The sequence below is a fragment of the Castor canadensis genome, chromosome 4, assembly GCF_047511655.1.
Source record: "Castor canadensis chromosome 4, mCasCan1.hap1v2, whole genome shotgun sequence".
In the NCBI taxonomy this organism is placed as follows: Eukaryota; Metazoa; Chordata; class Mammalia; order Rodentia; family Castoridae; genus Castor; species Castor canadensis.
This window is the reverse complement of record NC_133389.1, coordinates 3,984,272-4,010,622: the sequence shown is the minus strand read 5'-3', so window position 1 is coordinate 4,010,622 and position 26,351 is coordinate 3,984,272. Positions and strand designations below refer to the sequence as shown.

The window sequence follows — 26,351 nt, the reverse complement described above, 5'->3', positions numbered from 1 at the left end:
ACTTTTTAGCATTTTTTTATGCACACACTGTGGAAACTTGCTGTAGAATTCTACATGTAGCATGCATAGCAACCAAGACACGTGGCACAAAACTCTTGCCTCTTGACACCTCAGATGCTCTGAAGGCCAGCTGCATGCAGGGCACATGGCTGGTGACCCTTACGATTTTAGACATGCACACATGCATAGGTAGGATGGGAGCCCAATGGGCCTAGGTCAGTCTGCGCTCGTGTTTTGTGTTGAACTTTTTAAGGATCCCCTTCTTTTTTTTTCCTTTTTCTTTTATTATTCATATGTGCATACAAGGCTTGGTTCATTTCTCCCCCCTGCCCCCACCCCCTCCCTTACCACCCACTCCGCCCCCTCCCCCCCCCAATACCCAGCAGAAACTATTTTGCCCTTATTTCTAATTTTGTTGTAGAGAGAGTATAAGCAATAATAGGAAGGAACAAGGGGTTTTGCTGGTTGAGATAAGGATAGCTATACAGGGCATTGACTCACATTGATTTCCTGTGCGTGGGTGTTACCTTCTAGGTTAATTCTTCTTGAACTAACCTTTTCTCTAGTACCTGTTCCCCTTTTCCTATTGGCCTCAGTTGCTTTTAAGGTATCTGCTTTAGTTTCTCTGCGTTGAGGGCAACAAACGCTAGCTAATTTTTTAGGTGTCTTACCTATCCTCACCCCTCCCTTGTGTGCTCTCGCTTTTATCATGTGCTCATAGTCCAATCCCCTTGTTGTGTTTACCCTTGATCTAATGTCCACATATGAGGGAGAACATATGATTTTTGGTCTTTTGGGCCAGGCTAACCTCATTCAGAATGATGTTCTCCAATTCCATCCATTTACCAGCGAATGATAACATTTCGTTCTTCTTCATGGCTGCATAGAATTCCATTGTATATAGATACCACATTCTCTTAATCCATTCATCAGTAGTGGGGCATCTTGGCTGTTTCCATAACTTGGCTATTGTGAATAGTGCTGCAATAAACATGGGTGTGCAGGTGCCTCTGGAGTAACAGTCTTTTGGGTATATCCCCAAGAGTGGTATTACTGGATCAAATGGTAGATCGATGTCTAGCTTTTTAAGTAGCCTCCAAATTTTTTTCCAGAGTGGTTGTACTAGTCTACATTCCCACCAACAGTGTAAGAGGGTTCCTTTTTCCCCCGCATCCTCGCCAACACCTGTTGTTGGTGATGTTGCTGATGATGGCTATTCTAACAGGGGTGAGGTGGAATCTTAGCGTGGTTTTAATTTGCATTTCCTTTATTGCTAGAGATGGTGAGCATTTTTTCATGTGTTTTCTGGCCATTTGAATTTCTTCTTTTGAGAAAGTTCTGTTTAGTTCACGTGCCCATTTCTTTATTGGTTCATTAGTTTTGGGAGAATTTAGTTTTTTAAGTTCCCTATATATTCTGGTTATCAGTCCTTTGTCTGATGTGTAGTTGGCAAATATTTTCTCCCACTCTGTGGGTGATCTCTTCAGTTTAGAGACCATTTCTTTTGATGAACAGAAGCTTTTTAGCTTTATGAGGTCCCATTTATCTATGCTATCTCTTAGTTGCTGTGCTGCTGGGGTTTCATTGAGAAAGTTCTTACCTATACCTACTAACTCCAGAGTATTTCCTACTCTTTCCTGTGTCAACTTTAGAGTTTGTGGTCTGATATTAAGATCCTTGATCCATTTTGGGTTAATATTGGTATAGGGTGATATACATGGATCTAGTTTCAGTTTTTTGCAGACTGCTAACCAGTTTTCCCAGCAGTTTTTGTTGAAGAGGCTATTTCTCCATTGTATATTTTTAGCTCCTTTGTCAAAGATAAGTTGGTTATAGTTGTGTGGCTTCATATCTGGGTCCGCTATTCTGTTCCACTGGTCTTCATGTCTGTTTTTGTGCCAGTACCATGCTGTTTTTGTTGTTATTGCTTTGTAATATAGTTTGAAGTCAGGTATTGTGATACCTCCAGCATTGTTCTTTTTACTGAGTATTGCCTTGGCTATTCGTGACCTCTTGTTTTTCCATATAAATTTAACAGTAGATTTTTCAATCTCTTTAATGAATGTCATTGGAATTTTGATGGGAATTGCATTAAACATGTAGATTACTTTTGGGAGTATCGACATTTTTACTATGTTGATTCTACCAATCCATGAGCATGGGAGATCTCTCCACTTTCTATAGTCTTCCTCAATCTCTTTCTTCAGAAGTATATAGTTTTCCTTGTAGAAGTCTTTCACATCTTTTGTTAGGTTTACACCTAGGTATTTGATTTTTTTTGAGGCTATTGTAAATGGAATTGTTTTCATACATTCTTTTTCCTTTTGCTCATTGTTAGTGTATAAAAATGCTAATGATTTTTCTATGTTGATTTTATATCCTGCTACCTTGCTATAGCTATTGATGATATCTAGAAGCTTCTGAGTAGAGTTTTTTGGGTCTTTAAGGTATAGGATCATGTCATCTGCAAATAGGGATATTTTGACAGTTTCTTTACCTATTTGTATTCCTTTTAGTCCTTCTTCTTGCCTAATTGCTCTGGCTAGGAATTCCAGTACTATGTTGAATAGGAGTGGAGATAGTGGGCGGGCATCCTTGTCTGGTTCCTGATTTTAGAGGGAATGGTTTCAGTTTTTCTCCGTTAAGTATAATGCTGGCTGTAGGTTTGTCATATATAGCTTTTATAATGTTGAGGAACTTTCCTTCTATTCCTACTTTTCTTAGAGCTTTTAAAGGATCCCCTTCTGAACTTTCCTTGCTTCTTAAAACCCCTGCCAAGTATGTGAAGAGAAAAGGACTGACACTATCATGTTGCATAAACCTCAGGCAGCAAACATTGGCCTTAGTGTGTGGATTTGATAGTTTTATTCTTCTCACTTCAAAGTAAAGATTCAAGCTTCGTGATCTATCTTTGTTTGACTTTTTAAAATCAATTTTAAATTTTATTATCTTGAGCATTTATTAGTTGCTAGGACCCAAGCCACAGATATTCTTTAATTTTAAATAGGACTTTAGCATAGAGAATTGGGGAAATGTCCAATGTAAAAAATTGCAGTATCCACTGGTTAAAAAGAAACCATTACATTTTCTGCCTTGACCACAGTTGTGTGTCCGCTGGTCCTGCTTCTGCCCAGCACTATGCTCATGTGTGGAGGAAGCCAAAAACCCAGCATGGGGCCCACCTAAGACCAGCATCCCACTGAACTGTGCTCCCCGAGCAGCCTGGAATGACCACAGAGGGACTGACTCCTACTGTCCACTCATCCTCATAGACCCTGTTTCCCCTCCTGCCAGCGCTTCGCTGACCCTGCTGCCTACACCAGGCCTCCCCTGGACTCTGGCACCATCTCTGTTTTCACGTCACAGGTGGAAGAGGTCAGGTTTTCAGGACTGGCCTGCACAACATGCTGGGGTCCCTTTATACAGCCAGCTTAGGAGGAAAAGCAGGCATGTGCCCAAAACATCTGATTCCCTTTCAGATGCAGAGAAGAAACCCACACTGTCTTAAGTGTACACCAGCAGCTGCTGTCATTTGGCTATGAGCAGATGTTAGACCTCCAAAAGCTTTGCGGATAATTAAAATACTAACAGTTAGTGTTTTACCCAGCTGTAGGTTCTGTTTACTGTAAATTTGATTTTAATGGTGCCTCTGTGCTGTTACTAAGAAGCGGTTTGCATTTTACCTTCATACAAACGTGTCTGCAATGAAGACAAATGTCTGTTTCCTCCCATTTCCCCGAGAAAAGAGATGAGGAAGCTATAATACGAAGGAGATACAAATGCGACTGCAAAAGTGAAAGTGATCCTCTCAAAAAGGAGGCAAGGCAGTCTGCCTTGAAGTCAGCCTTGTCGGAGGCGTGCCCTCCAAGGACATTGGCTGGCCTTCTTATTTACATAGTTTTAAGGTATGTATAATGTGTACAACTTTTGAAAAATGGGCCTTGTCTCCCAATGTTTTGTTATCTGTATTGAGCACTTATAGACCGTCAGAGGACATTTAGGGAAAGGTCTTTGGGCTCCTTCATTTTCTGATTCCATAATGCAGAGAAGAATGTCTGCACTAGTTAGGTCTTTAAGTCAAACAGAGGCAGGCTTTCATTGAACATATGGGTGCTGTCCATCTGGTCGAGCCGAGCTTAAAGGTCTTGAGCAAGACTTTTCTTAATGGGCCTGACATTCCCCAGCTCTTCTCTAAGCCTCCAGGCTCCCCCATGGGAAAGTAGGAAGGGTATTCCCTTCTGTTCTTACCTGGGTCACTAATGCTGATACAGGTGACAGTGACCAAGAGCAGGTGAGCCTTGGTCCCCAGGGATGTGTGCTTCCAGGGAGGCTGCACAGGAAAGAGAAGGGAGAATACCCAAGATAGGCCCCCTTAAGAAAGACACCCCCCACTGCCAAGACTGACCTCAGAACCCCATCCATGTGCAGAATGAGAGATGTACCCTGTGCCAATACCTGGATGGCCCCCCTCCAAACTCCTCCCTTAATCTGTTCCAAATAGGACTTGAGACACTTAAGCACTCCAGTAGTAAATCAGCTAGCTGTTTTTAAGAAGTACTCTTCATGGTTAAATGACAAGATTGGAACACTTTACAGTCTAACTTTAAAGTGTCATTTCCATCAAGTGAAACTTGATGACACTATTTCTGTCACCTGAGTTGACTTTCCAAAGTTATATGGTTACACATCATGACGTATCTCTGTAGTGTGTAGTCTTCTGCACAGAAGAGAAACAGTTAACCACCCCCACCAGCCTGTCAAGATTACCCTAAAGGACATATCCTTTCCTCGCTGAGTGAGCTTTGTGTGCATAACTCCTATTACTGCCAGATCTTCATGCATGGAGATGATAATATATACCTAAGGGTGTGATATAATACAAAATTTCTTAGGGTTTGTAACTTTAAATGTAAAATATTGTCTTTTACTTTGTCACTCTTCAGTACCCATGAAAATATCTAGGCCCATGGAGACTATTCTTGGTAAAGTTGGAAGCGTGGATGATTCTGCATTTCCAACTTGAGAGAAAATTAGTTCTTTTTTTCTGGATGTCTTAGAATTCTTTTCAGGGGTCTTATGTGATTATCTTAGGTCATTACCAATATAAAACATAGCACTGATTAAGAAAGAGGGACTAAAGCTTGGGATACCTAAAAGTGTGTCCTACTTTGTTGTAAGTACTCCTTCACTAAAACTTCATGGCATGGCAACCTTTAGAAGTTATGTATCTGAACTTATATGAAAGAGTTTCTCACAAATGCTATGTACTTCTATTAATTTTTCACAGAAAAATAATTTCTTGCATCTCTTGTTAAAAAAAAAAGAGACTTCATGAACTTGGGGGCACAGCATTGACTTCTACTGTAATTCTTCAGCATGTACATTTGTACTGTTACATGTGATATAAAGCAGATACTTACCAAAGTACCCTTTCATTAACACTGATGTATTTAACATGTGCTTAAGCAAGCCTATCTTAGACCTAGGTTTACCGTAGGTTTAGAATGGCAAAAGCAGCTTATTTAGGCCTGAAATAAGTCTCACTATTGTAGGTGTCATGTTTAGCAAGCATGTCAAAGGCTAAAAGTAATTCTTGATTCTGTTTTTCAAATAACCTTCTTATTTCTATTTGCATGTAAATTTTAGTAACACTGACCACAATGTATTTCTACCCTGGAAACAATGAAGGAACATGGAGGACTGACCAACCTGTGTTCTCAAAGGAGTTGTCCTCTAGTTGTTGGGATGTAAAGCCAACAGGTTGTTCCCATCACCGTTACCACTCTTACACCAGATTGATGCTTTTTCTTTGATCCCAGACAAGTCCCCAGACCACTTGATTGGTGTTTTCCTTCCCAGACTTGCAGCTCAGAAGCAGGGAGGCCCCCACCATGTGGAATAAAAGCAACGGCTTCTTCTAAGCCAGGTCATCAGGGGGCACCCTGAATGGTACCAAGCGTTATGATTGTCTGTGAAATGAATAAATTACAGAGCAATTATCGACATCGACTTGACTGGCTAAACTACTGGTGACTGCTATTGTAAGACTAATGTATTCCTTACTTTGAAATTTCTAAAAGGTTATATTTCATTGAATTTTAATTTGTCATTTTTTCCTGCTTTCACTTGAGAAACTTATAAGCTTTTGTGACATTAAAATATGGCTCTAATTTATTAGCATAGTCTGTTAATATTGTTTCATTTTAATAGACATTAAGTATGATTTCTTAACATTCTTGTAAAAATTACATCTTAAAATTGAAGTTGAGAAAAATTACATGCAGCTTAAGAATCACGATATCATGTGTGCCCCAAATTTTTATATGAAAAGTATTATTTTTTTAAATCAGTTCATATTCAAAGTGCTTTAATTATGACAATGAACCAATGCACATTTCCAAGCTTAGTGGCTGGAGCAAAACATAAAATCTCAGCTATGCACAGTATCTACAATGTAACCCAGCAATGGATAAACATTTAGTACTGTTCCAGGAAAGGCTTAGAAATGTAAAATAAATGCTGGTTCACAGCAGCAAATCGGTTTACATAGGATATTAGCAGAGGCTCATAGGCATGAGACGTCCCCCCCCACATGTCTTTTTAATGCCATCTTTATCTGCTACGCGATGCATGAAATCTACTTTCAGTTTTAGAACTGCCAGCGACCTTTGACCCCCTCAGTGCAGACACAATGTGACCTTTCTATTGTCATCAGCTTTCATTCTCCTGAAAATTCTATGAATTTTTATTACAAGTTTTTTTTTAAACCAAGCTGAGGCTTCCACAAATTACTTGCCACAGATGAGATGAAGTTGTTGAAGTGGTGTTAGATAAGTTTTACAGCCAGCATGTGTGCTGTGAGGAGCCCAAGCCTGTGTCCTACAATGTCATACACCAGTAACCGCTGAGCCTACTATTGGATAAATACATCATTTTATGGAACATTGATTGTTCTATAAACCCAATGGAGTATTATGCTCTATGATCAAACCATTTAGATTGTGTGTAGAGCACAGAAAATGCCATATTCAGGATGGTACTAAAAGTGCCATTTGTGTATTTTATGGATGTCATTACAGGGGAAACTTCTCTCTGTAGGCCCTGTTTACTGCAAAATTTTTTAGTCTGTAATGACATTTTTCATTCACAACGTATGCCTTCAAGAGAGGGGGCCCTTGTTTTATTTGTTTCATTCGAGTTTACTGCACAAATTCTGTACATTTTAATTAAATGTAAGCTTAACAAAAGCATAAGGTATTTATTCTGTGGGAAAAAAACGATGACAGTAACCAAAGAACAGTGCATACACAAAGGAAGCCAGGTGCTCAGCCCTCTAGCTTCCTAGCAGCACCTCAGAGAGGGAGCCCGAGGCCTCTGCAAGGTTTGAGGGTACAAGTCTCCACCTTGCCCTTCCCCCTCCTGAGCGGAGCTCTGTCCCTCCCCTGGGGCTGTTCAGCCAAAGGGGGCTGCAGCTTCATCTCAGCATGCTGGAGGAGGGAGGCTAATCCTAAATCACCTCCCTAAAACAGACCCCTAAACACCAGCAACCCCGTTCATTTCAACTGAGCTCAAACTTTAACGCATCTAACCATGAGAAGGGAGGTAGTGTGGAAGCAAATGACCGTAAGCTGCACCCCAAAACAGGTGCCAGCCTGCATTTTAATGCCATTGGCACTTTCTACCCAGGCTCCATATTGGCCTGTTGGAAGGAGATCTGAAAAGACTGAATTTAGGCACACTGATTAGCTACTGTTATTACCTGATGTTGTCTTTGAAAAACGTAAGATGCAGCACAGATGCTATGCCAGGCACCCATGGTCTGTTAAAGGTCTGTGCTTCCAAGTTACAACAATGGCTAGGCCAGCGGTCAAGGGTCCAGCCTGTACAGCAGCCCTGTCCTTCAATGCCGTGCCCACTGGCCATTTGCACTGATGAGTTTCCCTGGCCATATTTGCTAAAGAGAGCTCAAAAACTGTCATCAGTGTGCCCAGTAAATTCTTGGTCACAGCCCACTTGGAATTTAAAGTTACAGTAGAGATTCACATTCGTTTAAATGACACTTGAACTTCTACATAGCTCCACATTAATTCATTATGGTTGAAATGGAAGAATCTTCAGTGGGTGAATCTTTTTCAATCTGATTGAGGCTGTTACATTTTATAGGTGCTATTTTTCAAAGCAGTACTGACAGCACTTGAAGTTATTAAATTGCTGAATCAAAAGATGGACCTGCACTCACATTTATGAACTGTGATGGACTAGCTGGGCCGTGCTGCCGGAGGTTAAGATGTCTGTGGTGTCAGGCTTCATCACAGCCCCTGCTGACAGCAGTATTTACCTACATAGTTTGTTTTAATGGTCTGGAAGTGGCTTAACCCACCTCTGGATTCAAATAAGTTCAGCAAGTCGTTCACAATGCATGATTATCAGTGCTATAAGGGATTCAAAAGCTCATTCTGTACCCAGAAGATTTTCTGTTCAGTTGCCCAGTGAAGAACAGAATTGCTTAGACTTGAGCAAGTATCATTTCTTTTGAAGACTACCTAAGAGTAGAACATTGCTCTCTCTTTCCCAATTGCCCTGCTTTCTGTTTTTTAAAGTAATGGCACTATGTCCTTTTTTGTAATTAGTGGAGGAGGGGAACACTTTGAATGCTACCTCCTCTTTTTGTGTCCTCATTTCCATTTTTTTTATTATTATCTTAAAAATACTGAACTAGACAAAGAATGACCTTGAAATTAAAAGAATGGACAGAAACAAATCCAAGAATAAAGAAAGCAGGCAGAGTATTGCATCCTGGGGTAAAAGTAGGAACTGGGGGGAAAGTTGTACGTGCCCCAGAAGAGAAATTGTCAAGCCCAGGAGACAGAGGGTTGGAGGACCTAGTGGGTGGCAGATTGGCCAGGAACCCAGGCCTGGCACAAACCCAGCAAGAATGAAGTAAAGACTGTGCATCTCTGTGAGGCTCCTCCTGTGCTGGCCCTCTGCTTGTAGACAACTCCTTCTGACCCTCAGAGGAGAGGGAATTGGGGGAAGATTAAATATCAGAAGTAACATGAGATCAGGTTAAAGTACACAGGCCAAAATTCCGCTCTTTCTTTCTGTTCTTTCTTTTCAGGATCCATACACTTTCACCAGCCTCACCCTTATCTTTCAAACTCGGGTTTTCCTGGGGCTGGACACTGTCCAGGAAAGGTGAAGGACTATTTCTCTTTTGTAAAGTAGGAGAAGGGGAGGCCCAGGCTCTGAAGGAGCTGTGTCCCGCAGGTGGGTTCCCAGACCAAGCCCTTCAGACTCTCACAAGTATAAGACTTCGGGCAGGAGAACTAAAGCATGTGAACCAGTGCCTGCTGCCCTGCAGTCTCCACCATGTTTAGTAAGTGCACCTTGTCTTGCTGGGAGCCTAACTTAGTGGCACTCAGAGTTCCTCATTCCTGCTAGGGGAGTCGGTGGAAGAAAGTGAGGGTCACCCTAAGTAGAGAATTCTTTTAACTAGACTCATGGATTTTGTACACCCTTCTCCAGGAAGGGCTAGTTGGCCTTAAGATAGCAGTCCCCTCTGCCTGGCTCAGTCCAGTGTGCAGGAGGGGCGTCTGGGCATGGAACTAATCTAGTTGACCACTGATCCCTCAGTCTTTTCTTGATCTAAGATTCCATGACTCTGGCTGGCCACAGTGCCTCACACCTGTAATCCCAACTACTTGGAGGCAGAGGTAGGAAGATCACGATGTAAGGCAGTCCCAGGTAGAATGTTAGCAAACATCCTAAATCAAAGACCAAGCTGGACATGGAGATGCATGCCTCTAATCCCAACTACTCAGGAAGCATAAGTAGGAGGATCAAGGTCCTGTGCCTGCCCTGGGCAAAAAGCACAAGAACCCATCAGAAAAATAACTAAAGTAGAAAGGACTGGGGGGTGTGGCTCCAGTGGTAGGCAAGTATGTGCAAACCCCATACTGCCAAAAAATTAAAAGATTCTGTGAGTCTATAACCTTTCTAAGATTCACACTGAAGAGAGTTCTCCAAGAAAGAATAAAAGATAGTACTTAACAGTTAATTAATACTTCCAAATCCAAGATCCTTGTCCTATAGTCTGGGGATGAGCCTGGACGTGTCCTTGTGGTAGATACTATTAGCAGCTTCTGCCATCTGCCTGACGTGCTGTCCCTGCTGGAGGACAGGCCTTGTCTGGAGTCTGAGCTCAGGATTAACTCAGTGTTAGAAGAAATGCTTTCTTACACAACAACACCAATGTGGTAAGCAAAATTGTTGTCTTTAAGGGGTGCCAGCAATAATCACTAACAATTCTTAAAAGCCCCACCTTGGTAAGGATAAATAAAGTACACTGTCTGTAACTGACCCACAGTCAGAGAGTAAAGTGGAATATCTCAGAAATTCAGTTGCTGTTGATAACTTGCTATGTTGAATATAAATCTTGTAAGATCATTCTCTTGAGAGGGAGGAGGCAACAGTAAAACAGCTGACGGAGAGCTGGGATTTTGAGAAGAAAACAGGAACTCTTAAATGGAGTCAGTCTCTTTTACTGAAAATGTCCAGTCATGTTTTACTGTGTGAAGTTACAGAGCAGTTCAGATAACCTTGGGGAAGTGTGCACATACAACCCTATGTCCATTCGCTGCAGGTTTGCAGCCCAGCCCACTCCTCCTCTCTGGCCTCCTTCCCCTCTATACCTTGCTGCTGCGGTGCAGCTCACAGCTCACTTCCCAGCACAGGTCTGAAGAAAGGTTTGAAGCTCTTGCACTGTAGCAGCCCAGGCCTGTAAGGAACCCCATACCTGCTTCCTGGGGCACCTGGGTGGGTGGCCAGGCGGGAGCCCACACCCACTGTTCTGACTTGTCATGGCCCCTGGCCAGGAGACAGCCAGGGCTCAGTGTACCCCTGGGCCTCCTTCCCTCCCCGCCTTGTCTCTCGGAGCAGCTTAACCATTTCCTCTTAATGCCTCTGCCCTCATCCCAAGAGTTGTATCTTGGTATTTTCTGAAGAGTCTCAGTATTTTCACTAAAAGGAATTCAGGGCTGGCATGAAGATCATAAATTTTGTACCCTCTGTTACAATTCTACAGTTTTTCTGCTAAAAAGCATTCAGCAGTTTCTTCTCTGCACAGCACAGGGTACGCAAGGCACTGAGCAGCCTGACCTGAGTCAGCTGTCTGGTAGTTTCAGAACCAAAAGCCTGGTTGGTTGGCCACCACAGAGGGTGTCCAGGCCAAGAGCCCCATGCTTTGTATTTCTGTGAGTGGCTCCCTGTCCCTCAAGACAGCACCAAATGTTCTTTCTTTGTTAAATGTTTCCCTGAACATTCTGTCCTACAACCTAAGTGAGTAGCCCCTTTGTCTCTGACTGTGCTCATCACCTTCCTTGGTTTGTGAGCCACTCCAGAGACACATCCTAGTTGAGTGTGTGCTCTGTGCTGGGCACCATGCTGCACTGGCCATGGACGCGGCAAACTGAGACCTGAGCTCCTAGAACGTGCCCCTCGGGCCTCTACCAGGAGACCCCTTCCAGATCTCTGGATGTACAGGCTCAGGTCATGTTTATGTGCCCAGGACCCAACAAAGTGCCAGGCGTGGTGCCCAGCCCACACGAACTCACAGTGGCTACTCCTGTTGTCCCCCTAGGTTTGGTGCCTGACATGAAGTAGATGGTCGGTGACCATTTGCTGCTTACAGCTGTGTTTATCAGCGATTTGTTTCTTAAATTTAATCTGTAGGGCTCTCATTCTTCCTGTTTACTAAACAAATTCACTGTACATAACATTTGGACATTGAGAAAAGATGTTCCTGTGGATTCTAAGACCCTGCTGCTGACTTTCCATGAGTTGCTGTTGTAGGTGAGGGTGAGGAGCAAGCTGACCATGCTCTTCCCCAGGAACCAGAACAGCAAACCTTCCTGATAGAGTCAGATCTGGAAAAATTGCACAGGAGAGTGGGCAAACACTACCAAACACACAGCTGCCATATGTATTCTTGAACCCTTAAGACACCTGTAAAACCACATGAGTGAGCCACCAGCAGGACACTTCCAGCGTAGTAGATATGCTGGCACCTTGGCATTAGTGGATCATGGTGTTTCTGGTGAGGCTGTAAAGTGTCTGCAGAAGAGCTGTCTTTTAAACATCAAAATTCTTTTTCTAGGCTCTAACTGGTCCCTGTCTCCCATAGGCATTGTGTCCAAGTCCTACGAGTGCCGTCTGAAGGGACAAGGTGCCACCTTCGTGGAGACAGACAGCCCCTTCACTGCAGCCACTCTGGCAGAGGAGTCTCCCATCAAAGAGAGGTCCCTGAGGAGCAGCAAGAGGCAGGCCCCACCCCCCGAGCAGGTCCAGCAGGTCATCATCATCCAGGGCTATGATGGCGAGTTTGCCCTGGATGCCTCTGTGGAGGAGACCGCTGCGGCCACGCTGCAGACTCTGGCAATGGCTGGCCAAGTGGCCAGGGTGGTACACATCACAGAAGATGGACAAGTCATTGCCACAAGTCAGAATGGGGCGCATGTGAGCGGCGCACTGCCTGGGCCCATCCTCCCCGAGCAGCTGGCTGACGGATCCACTCAAGTTGTTGTTGTCAGGGGCTCAGTGGAAGGTCATGGTGTGGATGAGTCCCTTGGTCCTAGTGGTGCTGTGATACAGCAGGTGACCAAGCAGGAGATTTTAAATCTCTCTGAGGCTGGATTCCCTCCTCCCGATGCCTCTTCAGCCCTAGATGCGCTGCTGTGTGCTGTCACTGAGTTAGGAGGGGTGGAGAACAGGGCTGGGCACGAGGAGAAGGGCAGGTCCAGCCATAAGGACATGCTGATCCAGCTGCCCAGTCAGGAGACATCCCATGGTGCTGCCCACCCCGAGACCCCAGAGATCCAGACGTTCCAGGACACCCAGGAGAGTCCAGCAGCCATGGAAGTGCTGACCCAGGTCGTCCGGCCCTCAACCATCATCACATCTCAGGAGCGAGCCCAGGTGGCTTTCAAGAAGATGGTCCAGGGAGTCCTCCAGTTTGCAGTGTGTGACACAACTGCGGCCGGCCAGCTGATCAAGGATGGTGTCACCCAGGTCATCGTGAATGAGGAGGGTGCTGTCCACATGGTGGCCGGGGAAGGTTCCCAGTTCATCATGCAGGAGGCTGAGGCCCACGGCCTGCGGGTGCCAGCCGAGCACGTGGACCTGATGGAATCAGAAGGGGAAATCTCTCAGATCATTGTGACAGATGAGCTAGTCCAAGCCATGGTCCGGGAGTCCGGCAGCAACTTTCCTGAGGGCGCAACGCACTACATTGTGACAGAGTTGCCCTCGGCAGAGCAGGAGGATGCAGGCTTGTACTCCCACACAGTGATCGAGACAGCTAGCCCCCAGGAGATCCTGCAGGCGGAGGCTGCTCTCAGTGCTGAGGCTGTGGCCCCGGATGGTGCAGAACAATTGGCAAGCATGGTCATTTACACCCAGGGTGACCGCTCCCCGACAGCGACAGTGATCCAGAGCCAAAGAGAAAGCAGTGAACTCCAAGAAGCTTGAGGCACAGCCTGCGCACTGGGCTTCCTCAACTGTATTTGTAAAGCTTCCAAACAGTGACTGCAGAGGAGTGCCGAACATGCCCTCCTGGTCTGTGTAACACCAGCCACCAAAAAGGCTCACACAGAGGGCACAGAGCTGGGCCCAAAGAGTAGGTTGCCCAGGGCTGTAAGACGGATGGGCAGGTTGGGACCCTGTGCTGTCAAACCCATCACTGGGCCCTTTGCTCTTGGCCTTCCCCATCTTGCCAGTGCACTAAGAAGCCACTTTCCCCAACTTTCCTCCCACAAGTGTTTCCTGCTTTACTCGTCAAGTCAAAGGTGGTGTCCTGTGATGGGAAGTCAGAAATGTCTCCAGAGGTCTCAGACTGTCTGCTCCGGCTGCAGAGCATGCAGCTCTGTCAGCGTCTTCTGCGTTTGGTTAAAAATTGCAGCTGCAATGATTATATCCTCACACAGTCCACCCATTCTTTTTTTCCTTTTAATTTTAGGATAATGGTACCCCAGACCAAAGGAAGCCTGTTGGTTCATTTTATGCATAAATTTCTCCTCTTCAAACATTTTAGGCATGTCCACCGCTCTGGTTGCATTCTTCATAAAAGAATCTTACGCCTGTGGTTAGAAAGGCCTCAATGTTTACATTCAGTGAAAATACACCTTGGTGAAGACAACTGATGATTCTAAGTTTGATTTAGTTTCATACCATAAGGTCTATTCATGAAATGTACACCCTGGAAAATATCATCCATATCAATATTTTGCTTTTTACAACAAACATTTGTTCATCTCGCTCTCACTTTTACAGGATTCATTTGTGATTATGTCAGTATGAAAAGTCTGACATTAAACATTAACAAATGGAACCCATGCCCTGTAGCCCTCACCCACCCAGCATTGTCTGTATTCAGTTGTGGATTCACTGCCACTGCTGGATGCAAGTTTGTGTTCCAGTAATTTGTTTCTTGATACGATTGTTCTTCATTCTTTTTCAAATTGTAAAATAATCCCCTCCCTCAAAGGCAAAAACTGTTTTTGTTCTGTTTCTGTTGTCTTTGGAATAAAATTATAGCATTGAAAGATGATGTTTTAACATTACTGAGTAGCCGGCTGGCCAGTGGGCAGCCGTGATGACAGCTGAGGCCACATCTGCCTTGATGGTTTCTCCCCGTCCTCCACCCCTGCAGATCACTCAGGTCCTAACAGACGCCTCCTGCAGCCTGATGCTGTTTTATAAATGTTTGGCAAGTGGCCCAGGCTCACTCTGGTGATGATAACATTCTATCATGGTTGGTATCTAGGAATTGTAAGAGCAGAGGAAGATGGTCCTTTCTTTGTGTCAGTGCAAGTTCCATTTAAAATCTCCTGAGGCAACAGGCAGGCGTGAGTGCCACCAGGAAGTGAACTGATCACTCCCTTCCTGTCCTCCTCTCTCAGCTTTGAGTTCTGTCCATTCCAGAGCTACCTCCCTATATGCAGCCTCCCCTCCAAGAAAGCAAATAAATAAATAAATAAATAAATAAATGTAAAACTTCCGGTTTGACATTGAGATTCATAATTAGCTGTGTGTGAGTAGCTCATGTTTCCTAAAAATGGCAGGGCTACTCGGCAAACAGTGACAGGATCAGCTCCCGTTTGTTATCAGGATAGAGGTGACCTTTACAAAGTGATGGCCCTCTCCAGGCTTCTCATACATGTTAAAAAAAAAAAAAAGGCGGGGGTGGGGGTTGTTTTCAGTGGAAATATTTCTTCTTGATCAGTTCTCCTGTTGGCGGCAGCCCCGGGCCTGCAGCTCGATGCTAATTCCTGACCGCGCCAAGTCCTGTATGGCTAACCTTTCCACTGCAGTCCAGGGTGTTGACACTGACATGCTGTAGTTTACCGTTTGTGATTTATTTAGGATAAATATGTCTCAGGTGGCATTTAATCCTTCATAAAACCAGTGTAGCCTGCAGTGTCAAACCAGCAATCACGTTGTATGCACAATGAAAAGAGCAGGCCTTTGCATAAAAAAAAAATTGTACAGAAGGTGTTTCTAGGCTCAAAGGACTGCAAAGGCCTCACCAAGCTAGTGTATCCTGTAATTACCTATAGAGCTAGGTTAATGTGACCTCTCTTTCTCTCATTATACTCCCTTACATTGGAATGTAAGGGAGTGTAAGAAGCAATACACAAATGTGTGCCTCAGAATACTGAGGTGTGGCCGGCCAGAAAGGGACATTCATTGCAGCATGGATGGATTGTCAGTGAAGATGACATGGCAGGCCTATAGCTTTCCTTGAGGTTTTGCTAGAGAATAGGATAACTTCTAAAGAACTGAAAAAAGCAAAACCAAGGAAATATTTACTTGGAGACTAATTCAAAAAGGCCACATTTATATTAAGCTACAAGCAATTAAATGATAAGCTCCAAGGATGTCTGCATGCAAGCAAGACTGGCTTTCCAAGTTAGCAGATAGAAATGGTTTAGATTTCAACTTCCATGAAAAAAGCTGGTCAGGGCTTGCTGTTGGAGAGCCACAAAGTGAGGGTAGACATTTCCAGACCTAGCCACGCAAGGTCGCTTTAGTGCAGTGCTGTGACTCAAGCAGGTGTCTTTGTGGGAGGTCTCATCCCTCCCTGGGGAGTTGCAGGGAGGGCAGGAACGTGCTGGCTAAGCATTCACCACCACAAAGCAAACAAGCAAGCCTGCCCCACCTGAGGCATGGAATGGTTCTTTTGCATCTTCATTTGCTCTGAAAAATGACACCAGTGTAGCACTGGAAATTTCCTGACACCAGCTCAAATCCATAGACGGAGGCTCCAAAGTGTCAGAGAAACACCAGAACTAAACACAGACTAGTGGTAAAAGCAGATTTAATTCAAGATACTTGCAATGGAGAAGAGACCTCAGAACAGAACTGGGCTCAATTCTGAAATCGGAGAAATGGACAGTCATAGCGAAGGAAGAAGTGGATGGAAAACGACTAAGGAAACACCAAGGGTTGGTGGCTCCTGCTAAAGTGACCTAACAGGATTCCTGGGGGTGGGGGAAGAACTCAACTAGATTTCTAGCAATCAAATATGGAGGTTGGGGACTCTGGCCATATGGCTTAGCAAGATTCTTGCTAAAAATTCTTACCAAGGAGTTCCCAAGTAGACCTATGAGGGCTTTCAGACTGAAGTTTGGTCAAGCAGAGAAACTTTGTCAAAGTCCTAGAAGTTGAAGGGTAAGCAGCCTCCGTTTAGGCCTTTGCTCACGACATCCTGGAACACAGCTGAGACTGCATTAGGGCCAGGGAGCCCACCCTCCACCGCTTGGTAGAGAGCCTGCTCCCCACTAGCCCAGCACCTAGGAAGCCCTGAGGCCACACAGCATCTGCTTTTCCCAGTTCTGTCCACTGGCCTTCCCAGACGTAAAGATGAAGCAATGGCAGAGGCAGAGACTGAGGGGAGTCAGCTTAGAATTCCAACCCAGCAGCTGGTGGAGTGGCTCAAGTGGTAAAGCACCTGCCTGGCCCTGAGTTCAAACCCCAGTACCTCCACAAAAATAAATAAATAATCTGGTGTTGGTTTAGGAAGGGAATTAGGGAGCAAGAAAGGTCATTTAGCAAACTGAAACGAGCTGCACGCTGTCATTTTCTTACTGTTTAATATCAGCTCATAATTTTAGAGTGTGCACAGCTCACTTAAGCAGCCTCCTCCTGTTCCATCACGTTGGAGAATACAATTCGTTTTCAACTCATCTAGGGTCATATCATTTTGCGTGGAGAAAAAAGTTAGCTCGGGTGGCAGTTACATGTTTCGGAAGCACCTTCTAACCGGGATTAGTGATTCATGATTAACTTCAGCGGGCGATCCGTCTGACATGGAAGGGGAAAAAATTAGCAGCTGCCACTGCAGGATGAGTTAATTTCCTGATGGGCCTGACACTGAAAAGCCATTTGGAGACATGGCGGTGGCTGACGAGAAAACCTGGCGCTGCTTTAGAACTGAAGATAAAGGGCAGAGGAGCTGGCCGGGGGAGGCCTGTGGGGCTGCAAGTTTGGTGGGGGCGATGCTTGTGTCTGTCCTGGGGCTTGTGAGGACTGTGCTGGCGTGGCTGTCACCGTGGCTGTGGTCATGGCTGTGGTGGAGAGGCCAAGGCCCCGTACTGGCTGCATCCCTAAGTGGGAGGGGGGAAGGTGATCGCTCTGTCATCTGCCTCCTCCCCTTGTAATCAGGACACCCGAGAGTGACACAGTGCCTGACATCTTCAGGGAAAGGCGGAGTGTGATCTTTGGATCATCCCCTTGGCAATTTTCATAATTGCAGCTCAGTATTTTAGTCATGGGATGATCTTTTATCACCATAAAGAACAGCCCCGTGTAACAAATATTGTGAAAACTCAGGAGGAGAGGTGAGGGCAGCTCCCAGGAATGTGTGAAGAGTTGACCTACCTGCGGTTCCCCAGGGCCAGCAGGTCAACAAGGGGAGCCAGGCTTCTGGCGGTGGAAGTGGAGAAATCAGAGAATAAACCCAACCTTTAACTGCTACCAGACTGGGCTTCTTGGTCTCCCCTGGGGAGGGGCAATTGGTGAAGACTTAGCATGTGGGATTCTGGATTCAGGACCAGTGTGCAGTCAGGAGCTGTCTGTTTTTACCAACTTGTGAAAACCCAGGGCTGTGCCATTGTAATCTGGGAGGGCTGCTACTTTCCTCTTGTCTTTCTTGGATCCTGGGTCTGTAAAAGCAGTGCAGTAGAAACCTCCTGGGGGCCTAACCCTTGAGAAAGAAGCGCAAAGCAAAGCTCATGCCTTCCGAGCTCCTCCTGTGCCCTGGCTCACCACAGGATTCTACTTTCTCTCCATTAGCTGGACTCGAAGGGTGTGTTATGTAAGGAACCTGCCCAGAGCACGAGACTGAGGGCCAGAGTCAGGGGAGCCAGCACGTGATCGCAAAGAACCATCAAAATTAAACAAATCCATCCTACATCTCTCAGGCAAAGAGCCATTTACTTCCACCGTGGCCTGCATTTGCAATACTTTTTAATAAATTCTTTTAAAATGACCTAATTTCAACATGGCCTTCAACATCATAAAAAGACAATTTATAACCAGGATAAACATAAGCATATGAACCTCTCCTTGACGTCAGTGCCATGCTCAGTCCACTCCCATTTCTCGTGTTACTCTTCAGATAACTTTTTAAGTGCAAGAATAAAAAAAAAACCAAAAAACAAAGGCTTTGTTTTTAATGTCTGTACAGGGTTCCAGGTAAAGACGGGGAGCTATGCAAAGACTTCTCTGGCCCATAGGTGTCCCAGCCAGTGGCTGTCCCCTCCTGCAGAGCAGTCAGGGCATCCTTGATGTCTGAGGGGCTCCCTAGCAGGATGGCCTTTGTGCTGGCCACTGTTACCCACAGCTCAGCAGGTATTCAGAGCAGCCTAACTGATCTGTAAGTCGGCCATAATCTAAGAGAAAAAGTTACAACTGGCTTGTCCCCGTCCACCTTGCCCTGCTATGGCTTCCAGAGACAGAAGGTACTTGAATATCAGGGTCATGACATCCAGTGCTTTAAAGGACATGGTTTTCCTCACTCATAGCCAAGAACTGGGTCACTTTTCTGGTGACAGTGGAGGAATTGTGGTGACCAGACATGCCAGAGTGTGGGCTCTGTCCACAAGTACGGTTTCCAGCCCAACTTGGAGACAGCGTTTGTGGGCCAGTGGAGTCAAAGGCCCTCCACCAGCCCATGTCTCTTTCCCACGCTGCTCTCCTCAGAGCCAGGTTGCTCTTCCCACAGCTATCTCTGAACCTGAGCTGCCTTGTAGCAGAGCCTTGCCCTGCACCTCCATTCTTGGCTCCACCCATGTGTCCTGCCAGAGGCTCTCAGGTAGAGAGAATTCCTGAGAAATGGGTAAGTCCGTGGGTTCCCAGTCCTTCATTGGCTCTTGATTTCTTATTCACCTTCCTTTCAGTTTCCTTAGTCCTAATTTCTCAGAAAACACAGAATTTGGCAGGAATCGAGGGAAATGAATGTATCCGTTGGCCCAATCGCGCTCTCTATGCCTTTCTCACCATTTTCTAGAACACTTGATGAGGAGTTCTGGGGCCAAACCTCACGGCCAATTCAGCATCAAGTTCACCACTGTCTTGTCAAACACAGTAAGGTGACTTCTAGTTTTTAGCAACAGGAGTAGCTGACAGGTTTTTCTCTTCATTCGTAATTATCATAACCTTAAAGCAAGCATCAGAGTTCATGCCTGTGGAGCCTGGCCAAATGTGTTCTGTTCCTGTTAAGAAATTTTGTTTGCTCATCTTGTCATTTCCTTCTAACCTTGAGGTCTTGGGCTGGTGCTCTCATTCCACTCACTGTGTCTGTTCCCAACCCCAAATCCACTACTATGACTGTCAAGGAAAACCCACATAGGCAATGGGGCTAAGATAGGAGTAACAGCAGAGATGAAAATAAGAAGTGGCAGGGGTGTGTGACAAGTTGGAGAAGGGTACTGAGTGAGCAACACAGAGGAAGCTCACCCTCAGTACCAACAGAGGGGTCTGGATGGGTAGAGAGAAACTGATGCACTAGCTACAGGTCCTGCAAAGACAGGCAAGTTGGGGGATGGACCCAGGTCCCTTCCTCTACTGGACCTTGGCAGCCAGTTTCCATGTACCCAAGAGACAACTGAAAGTTCTCTCATCTGCAGAAATACAACCAGAAAGACTTGGGAGCTCTACACATAGCACAAAGAGTAAGGGGAAAGTCACACATGAAATGGGGCTTAGGGAGACTCCATACACCAACCCACAAATCCCCACTGTGCCAGTCTCCTCCGCACAAGGCTTCTACCACAGTGGAAACCAAATTAGTAACCCCGTGTAGGACAACCAAAGGTCTTTTCTGGAGAAGCAAAAACACTCCAGAGAGAAGACCTCTAAATACAGATATTCAAGGATTTCCAGTGAAAGGCTGGTTACTGAGAAGCCCCTCCTGCCACAGAGCTTCCAATCTGCCTGCAGCACTTAAGGCAAGTGTGACCAGAGGGCCTGACACCAACACAAACAAAACAATCACACATAAATAGCAGGAGAGCAAAGGAAACTTTAAAAAAATGTCCTTAGATAATAAGAATGTTTGCTTCTGTGAATTGATAACAGATTTTATATTCTTTAAAAATAGAACAAGAAAGAGTCCCAGGAAATTAAAAATGCAATAGATCTCCTTGTTAGAATTCCATCAAAGGGTTGGAAGACAAATTCAAGATAAGTTCTCAGAAAGTAGGAACAAAAGAAAAAGGCAATGCCTATAGAATTTTTTTCAAATCAGAAATTAAAATATCAATGTAGGAGATAAGAAACTGACTTTAAAATGTTGAGAAAGAAAAAAACAGGAAGAAGGAAATTATCAAGGGTGAATGCAAGAAATTTTACTAAACAAGGAATGAGAGTTTCCAGCTTTAAAGAACTCAGTGAGTGCCCGCAAAATAAATGAAGACTTGTATTGGACTCATAGACATGAAGTTTCAGAACCCCAAAATATGCAACAGAAGAAGTCTTCACAGAGAAAAAGAACGGAGCTCAAACTGGCATCAGACTTCCAGAAGCATCACTGTATACTAGAAGTCAAAAAAGGAGTATCTTCAGACTGCTGAGGATTGATTATATTATGAAATATGAGTTCTATATCCAGCTAAACTATCAATCAAATGCAATGATGGGATGAAGACATTCCGAGCTATTTGGGCTCTCTGAAGATTTTCCTCCCTTGTTCCTTTTCTATGAGGCTACTAAAAACTATGCTCTGGATGAAGATAGGTACAAAAGATCAACAGAGAAATCAAGAGACTATCCAGGGTAGTGGTTATCAGAGAGATAAAGGGAAGGCTGTAAGAAAAAAGATGACTAGATATATATTTGTTTCTATAGAAAATGAGTTCTAAGGGTTTGAATAATTTGGAAAGAACAAGTGGTAGTATATTAAAAAATCTAAATTGACCTTAAAAAAATGAGGTAGGTTTTACTGCCAGAAAAAAAGATAAACAAGCAGATAATAAGAAAATCAAATTCTAGTATAATGTAATGCTTTAACAGTGAGCAATGCTTACAGAGTCCTAATAGTCATAGTGAATATGAGTTGAATAGAAATTGTACTATCATTAAGCTTGGAAGATAGGGAGGAGACGCTAAAATGAGAATTGTAAATCCTCTCCCATCCTCACAGGAAGTTAACAGTATCTCAAATCAACACATCAACCTGCATCTCAACAAATTGTGGTCACCATTCCTTACCTCGATGAAGCTAGCACAGCCTGGCTCCCTTCCCAAGATTAACTCAAATAGAAACCGTTTGGATAGACAATGAGGAACAACATGTTGGAAGGCTTCTTGGAGGGGGTTGTTTGGGATGGAGAGAGTAGGGATAGGGCTGAGCTCCTGCAAGTCTTTGGGGAACCAGAGAACAACAGAGATGGAGACTCTTGGACCAGGAGACAACAGAGATGGAGCCAAAGCGGAACAGAAGCCTTGCTGAGTTAGACTGGGGACAGTGGATGGGGACTGGCTTCAGGCACTGCATAGTCCCTAGGCTGGAAGCTGACATGAGGGATATCCTCCCCCAACAGTGCTTCACCCTTTGTGTTTGAATGGTGATAGTTGTCTGAACATTAAAAAATAAGAAAATACAGAAATAGTATGGTAGAAAAGGAATAGTTCTATGTTTGGTTTTTTTTTTAAAAAGTGACACTTTCCTCTATCCAAGAGACCACACAAATTAAATGGGTTCCCATTTGCCTTGCCATGGTTGGCTGGCAGGCTGGCTCCATGCCACACTTCTCTGCCCCTCTGCCTCAAGGAATGAGACCAGAGATGTCTGACAACATCAGGAAATTGCCAAATCACTGGTCACGAAGAAAGATGTCCAAACAAAGAGTTTTTCTGCCACAGTCCAGGAACTGAAAGCATTGCACTCCCCTGGTTTCTGATGCACATGTTGGAAACACACACACACACGCACACACACACAGATACATTCACACACACATACACATACACACCCTTTTCAGCTATTGGGAAGTAATTGAGTCAGTTGCTTCAAATGGACTGCTGATAATTCCTACCAATTAGCTACATAATAGTCATCTTGGCCATGTTTAGTTATCCGAGCAAGAGACAAAATTATATACTATTGCATACCAAGTAACTTTTATAATATATATTTAAATAGTCACAAAATGCCATGTGCCACCAGCTCTTTGCATCCCCAATGGTTTCGCTAACATATTCTGCCATCTTGAGTCTATTTGCACAGTTCGGTTTAAGGGTGTAAAAAGGAAAAAAATGAAAACTTTGTATATTATATATTTAAGGTTTATATATGCATATGTACACACACACACAATACACATACATACATACACATACGCGGTGTAACTGAGGAAAGAGTGGGTTATTTCCAGGAGCACAGAACTATTTGGAATGGAGAATTTCATCAGTCTCAGTAGCTGTACACCTGAAGCAAAATGTCATCAGGCTTCTCTTCATAGGTTTCCTAAACAGTTTTGGCTTCTAAAATTTTCGTCCTTGTTTTGTTTTGAGCCAATGCCAGTAGATGGGTCTTCTCCCCTCCCCACAGCAGACAACATCAGGGTTGAATGTGAATTGACTTCACTTCTCACTTGTCTTCAGCAGTCATTGGCCACCATATTGACCCTGGGGATCCCTAGGACTCTCATTTGGATTCTGGCTCTGCATTGCCATGAAATATGCCCTCCTACTGGGGCTCCTATGGGCGATAACCTCCTCCATAAGTGCAACTTTTTTCAGCAACAGGTGGACTTCGGAGGGTTAGATGTAGCAGTCCTGCTGATGGGCTGATACCCCAGCACAGGTGGGCGCACCCTCTTTGCTCTTCGTATCATGCTTCACATGAAAAGAATTTGCTGGAGTTGATCTGCTAAGACCCTGGATGGACTGGTCTGCCTTCTCTTACCTCTTCTACCCTCAGTAACTGCGCAGCTGAGCCAGCATTCCCCTGGGTGACTGCAAAGCTGACACCATGAGCAGGGCAGGGGAGACCACTGGGCAAGTTAATAATTGTACTAGCCTCAGATCTACAGCCAAATCCTTTAATCAGCTGATTAGCAGTAACACTGGCTCATCTTTGGCATCTTATTTTTCAACTGATTTTGAACAAAGAAGAAAAAGAAAAGAACATTAATTTTCCCCTCTAACTTCCCAAAGCATAGACTTCAGTTGTAGACTTTAGTTCTCGATTTCCTTCCTACAATAACAGCAGTAAATGACAGTTAAAGTCAGCCTGCTAGATTTCTACCCCAAATACCTGGGCCCCATGCTAAAGACAGCAAAGAAACACCTGGAACCTCACTGCAAACAAGACATGTCATCCCAAGGGTGGAGCCAGAGGAGTCTCCTGGGAGCCAGGACAGGGATTTAGCAAGGGTTGCAGGGCACAGCACTGATTCTAGGTCTATAAATCCCCAAAACCAGCAACGTGGCTTCACTAATATGGTGGCAAAAGAATACTTGAATTTAAATCAGCTAATTTGGAACTTAGTCTCCAACTTGCCTCCATGACTGACTCAGGTCTGAAATATGGCCTGAAGTTAGAATGCTTAAGAATTATCCACCAGTGAGTCTTCTCTGTGACCAAACTTGAGAAACCCAGCTAGCCCAATTGTCCCTTCCTTGTTTATACTTAAATGAGACTAGTATTGGACAAAGTACACCCAGAAACCCAAAGAAGGTTGATTCACAGCCCTGCACTGGGCCCAGAAAATAAGATTCAGTTGAACAGAGATACACAGAAATGCCAACGTTTGCCTTCAGTCAACTGCCCAGGAAAAATCAGCTATCACTGCAGTGGACCACCGGGGTTCCTCACTTGTCGATGAAGGCCTTGTTGTGCTACATGATCCACAGGCTCCCTCCAGGGATGGTCTTGTTTAGCTTTTAAAGAAGGGAATAGTTGGTTTTCTGGTGACCCAGAGGTGAAGAAGGGTCACCACTCACCATGCCCCATGCAAACTGGCTGCTAAAGGTTAGTCTACAGGGAACTAGGCCAGCCCGAATCGCATACCACTAGGGCCAGATTTCACTTCTCTCCTGGAGTGCTGGGAGAGTAGAAGAGTGGAGGGTCTGAGAGCCATGTTGTAGGAGAATAGCTGAAGGAACAGCCTGTGACAACCATCCCCAGGGAAAAAAAAAGACCAAGACAAGGCTTTCCTGAAATGTTTGAGTCAGGAGTCCCACATGGAAGAAGTATGGATGCCCTGTAACTTACTGAGTGACCAAGGAAAGAAACCAGCACCCAGTACCATGAGATAGGAGTTTCCATTGGATCTGCCATTGAGAGCTTCCTGGGGAGCGCAGGTGCAGGGAAGGGTCTTCAAGCAGGAGGGCTTGAGCCTTTCCCTCGAGGAGTCCCTTGGCTCATAACTGCTGAGGCCCCACCATTACTTCTGGGAGAAGGAAAGCTGTTTTGCTAAAGTGTCACCATCTCTGGCCTGGGTCATCATGAGACAGATTTGAGGACTCACCTCTCCCTGGGGCACTGGGGCGAGAGTTAAGCGTTGCTAAAGATCACTGTTAATGATAAGTCTTTACCTTTAATGTGTATCTTTCCTTTAAATAAGCTAAGATGCTGGGAGCCACAGTGATTTGATTCCATAATTGACTAGACCCTTCCCTGGTGTCCCAGCTGCCTTGAGTGAAGGACTGCAGCCAAGCAGCCAGACAGACTGCCATCAGGCGAGCACTGACTGCTTTGAGCACTCCATGGATGTCTTGAGGAAGCTACACAGCTACCACTGCTGCTCATTGCTGAAGCACAATTCCAACTCCTGAAGTCACTGTCCCAGCCACAACTGTTTCAAACAGCTTGCCCCAGTCCCTTTTCTATGAAGGAATTGATGAACTCTAGATGATCCTACAGCCATGTCCACTCAGGCCAAAAGGAGAGCATTTTCCTGGTGACCTAGCAGATGACCTGTGACTGGTGCAAACACAGTCCTTCATTTGAATGAAGGTCTGCTGTGATTGGTGCAAACACAGTCCTTCATTTGAATGAAGGTCTGCTGTGATTGGTGCAAACACAGTCCTTCATTTGAATGAAGGTCTGCTGTGATTGGTGCAAACACAGTCCTTCATTTGAATGAAGGTCTGCTGTGATTGGTGCAAACGCTATGGCCGTACACTCTAGCTCTATAAGCAGGCTGTTCAACTGACTGTGAGTCACCTGGGAGACGTCCTCCGGTGCTGCCCTTGGTATTGTAATATTAGGCCCAAGAAAAGCCTTCTTTCAGTGGTCTTTTGTTACCTACTTTTGACCTTTCTCATCAGTTGAGCTGGCAACTTGGAAGGCGGATGGCAGAAGTGGCAGCAGACAAGTACAGCAGTGATGAAGGCAACAGCAGCCACCATTCCAGTGGCAGCAGCAGTAACGTGGTTGCAGTGACAAGAGAGTAGCTGAAGAGTCCCAGGGTGTGGCCAGAGCAGAAAGGACAGGTAGCAGAAGCAATAGAGATGACAGTTGTGAAGAGCCAAAGACAAGAAACAGTGGGCTTTGGTCAATGGCTAGATTTCCAGAGAGCTGCCAATCCTTAATGGCCAAGATCTCAGACACCCTAGGCCTGAGAGCTGTGACAGTGCTGGCAAGGGCTGAGCATCCTGACACCGCAAGCCTGAGAACGGTAACACAGGTCACCTGAGGCCTCTGTAAGAGCTGTAATGCTAGAAGGGGCCATCTGCTGCTGCTTACTACTGTCTGAAGCTGCCACCCACCGCTGCTGGAGCCAAGGACTACAATACCTTCCAAGTGCGAGGGCTGCTGGTAGTTGAAGCCCAGGATGATGATGCAA

At 45.0% G+C, this 26,351-nt stretch overlaps 1 protein-coding gene across 3 annotated transcripts in view; it reads left to right on the top strand.

Annotated features, from left to right (window-relative positions):
* The window catches only part of Znf407 (zinc finger protein 407), a 447,403-nt gene extending 432,806 nt beyond the window's left edge, over nt 1–14,597 (top strand). For all 3 annotated transcript variants that reach the window (XM_074069625.1, XM_074069626.1, XM_074069624.1), the window contains one exon: nt 12,182–14,597. In XM_074069625.1, coding sequence (XP_073925726.1) covers nt 12,182–13,524 — 1,343 coding nt within the window. In that variant the 3' untranslated portion in view covers nt 13,525–14,597. The remainder of the gene's footprint in view (nt 1–12,181) is intronic.
* The last annotated feature ends 11,754 nt before the right edge of the window (nt 14,598–26,351 follow it).